We start from the raw sequence: 1,558 nt of genomic DNA on the forward strand, positions 1-1,558 counted from the left end.
ATAAAAGTCTCAATTGAATAAATCAATTCTTTTAAAGAGTCTCAAAAAGTCTACACTAAATACCCCTAAACTTTTTAAATTCCAAAAAGTCATTAAGCGCTTGTCTGGAGGAGATTACGAGTAGATTTTTATTACTTTTCCTACCATTGCAATGTGTGTTGAGGAAGCAGCCGCAATTTCAAAATCAATCCAGCCGACGCAATTGTTAAACAAATTGAAGTTCAAATGTATTTTAATATTTGAATTACCAAAATTGACCTTTAGTACTTCTTAAAATTTTTGGGCTAGGGGGCATTATTGTTAAATCGGTCTGTAAAAGTTATGACAACTTCCTTTTTATCAAAAATTGTAGCTGCTTCCACGGGTCATCAATTGAGGCCGCATCTTTGGTTCATCGTCCAATGGTCAGAAAATTGCTAAAAATTTTGGCGAGAAGTGCTACCAAACAAGCGCTAAAAGTCTCAATTGAATACAACTCCTAAAACTTTGACAAGTAGTATGCCACCGTAAAATAGCCTACACCAAGAAAAACCATACGTTTGTCTAAAGCTAGGGAAACTTAGGACAGGCGTTGCTGTGTTAGGCCATTTATTTCTTCGAGCTTGCACATAATTAAGCGTGCTTGGCTAAGCTTGAAAAGTTTACTTATAAGTAAATAAGTATTGTTAATGTTTAAGTTAATTTAATAATACCTAAGAGTTACTGGTGTAATATGACTTAACTCTTAACAGAAAAATGAAAACATATGCAAACCTGTTTGGAAACAAAAAGTAACTTTCACTTTTTATAAGCTTAGTCAAGCATGCTCCCACATATGAAAAGTACAGTGTAACCGACATTTGAGGATATCAGAGGTGTCTTGTTTATCTCAAAGCATTCTGGAGGCAGATACCTGAGATTATGGCAGAAACTACGATGAACAGGAGAGTGTGTAGAAAAGAAGCAGCTTTATAATACAAAGTCCAGAATGCAACGTTACTATTTCTGTGAACAACACTCAATAAATTTTTAATATTTAGACTTGTTTAAATTCTCACGCACAGAACAGTCATCAAAAAAGCCATCAGGAGGATTCTGCTGCTTTTGATTAAACGAATTCTTCTTCTCCTTTTCCTTTCCTGCTAGTAACTAGGATTCTTATGCAGGGGTTAATTCTACTTAAAATGAGATTTCCAATTTTAACTTTGACCTCAGATAATGAGATGCCCTTCTCTTTTCTTTCAAGAAGTAATTTCAGAAAATGAGACTACTACCATTGATATAGCGACCAAGAGGGATAGTACATACTAACCGGAAAATGGATTATATCCCAAAAAGTAAAGAGGCATTGCTTCCCAGGGTAGAATCGTAAAGCCGTATTGCACATAAAATACAGAAAATCACCTCTAATCATATTAGGTTACAAAAACTAACAAATAGTTCAATGCATTAACCAAAAAAATGCCTGAAATTGGAGAAGGAAATGCAGAATAAGAACAACTGCATGGAAGCCACATGACAAAGCTAGACACTCCAATGCTGACATCTACTATTCTTTCCCAAAAACAAAGTCCAATAC

The 1,558-nt window shown here is 34.7% G+C and overlaps 2 protein-coding genes across 2 annotated transcripts in view; both read right to left on the reverse strand.

Annotated features, from left to right (window-relative positions):
* Positions 1–384, reverse strand: part of LOC111407482 (putative zinc finger protein CONSTANS-LIKE 11) — a 2,697-nt gene extending 2,313 nt beyond the window's left edge. Inside the window, exon 1 of the mRNA XM_023036984.1 lies at positions 363–384. Within this exon, the coding sequence (XP_022892752.1) occupies positions 363–384 (22 nt within the window). The remainder of the gene's footprint in view (positions 1–362) is intronic.
* Positions 385–792: 408 nt separating this feature from the next.
* Positions 793–1,558, reverse strand: part of LOC111407489 (serine/threonine-protein kinase TOUSLED-like) — a 3,111-nt gene continuing 2,345 nt past the window's right edge. Inside the window, exons 8-9 of the mRNA XM_023036997.1 lie at positions 1,022–1,128; positions 793–892 (exon numbers count right to left, since the gene is read on the reverse strand). Of these exons, the coding sequence (XP_022892765.1) occupies positions 793–892; positions 1,022–1,128 (207 nt within the window). The remainder of the gene's footprint in view (positions 893–1,021; positions 1,129–1,558) is intronic.

This window comes from Olea europaea, chromosome 1, assembly GCF_002742605.1.
Source record: "Olea europaea var. sylvestris chromosome 1, O_europaea_v1, whole genome shotgun sequence".
Lineage (NCBI taxonomy): Eukaryota > Viridiplantae > Streptophyta > Magnoliopsida > Lamiales > Oleaceae > Olea > Olea europaea.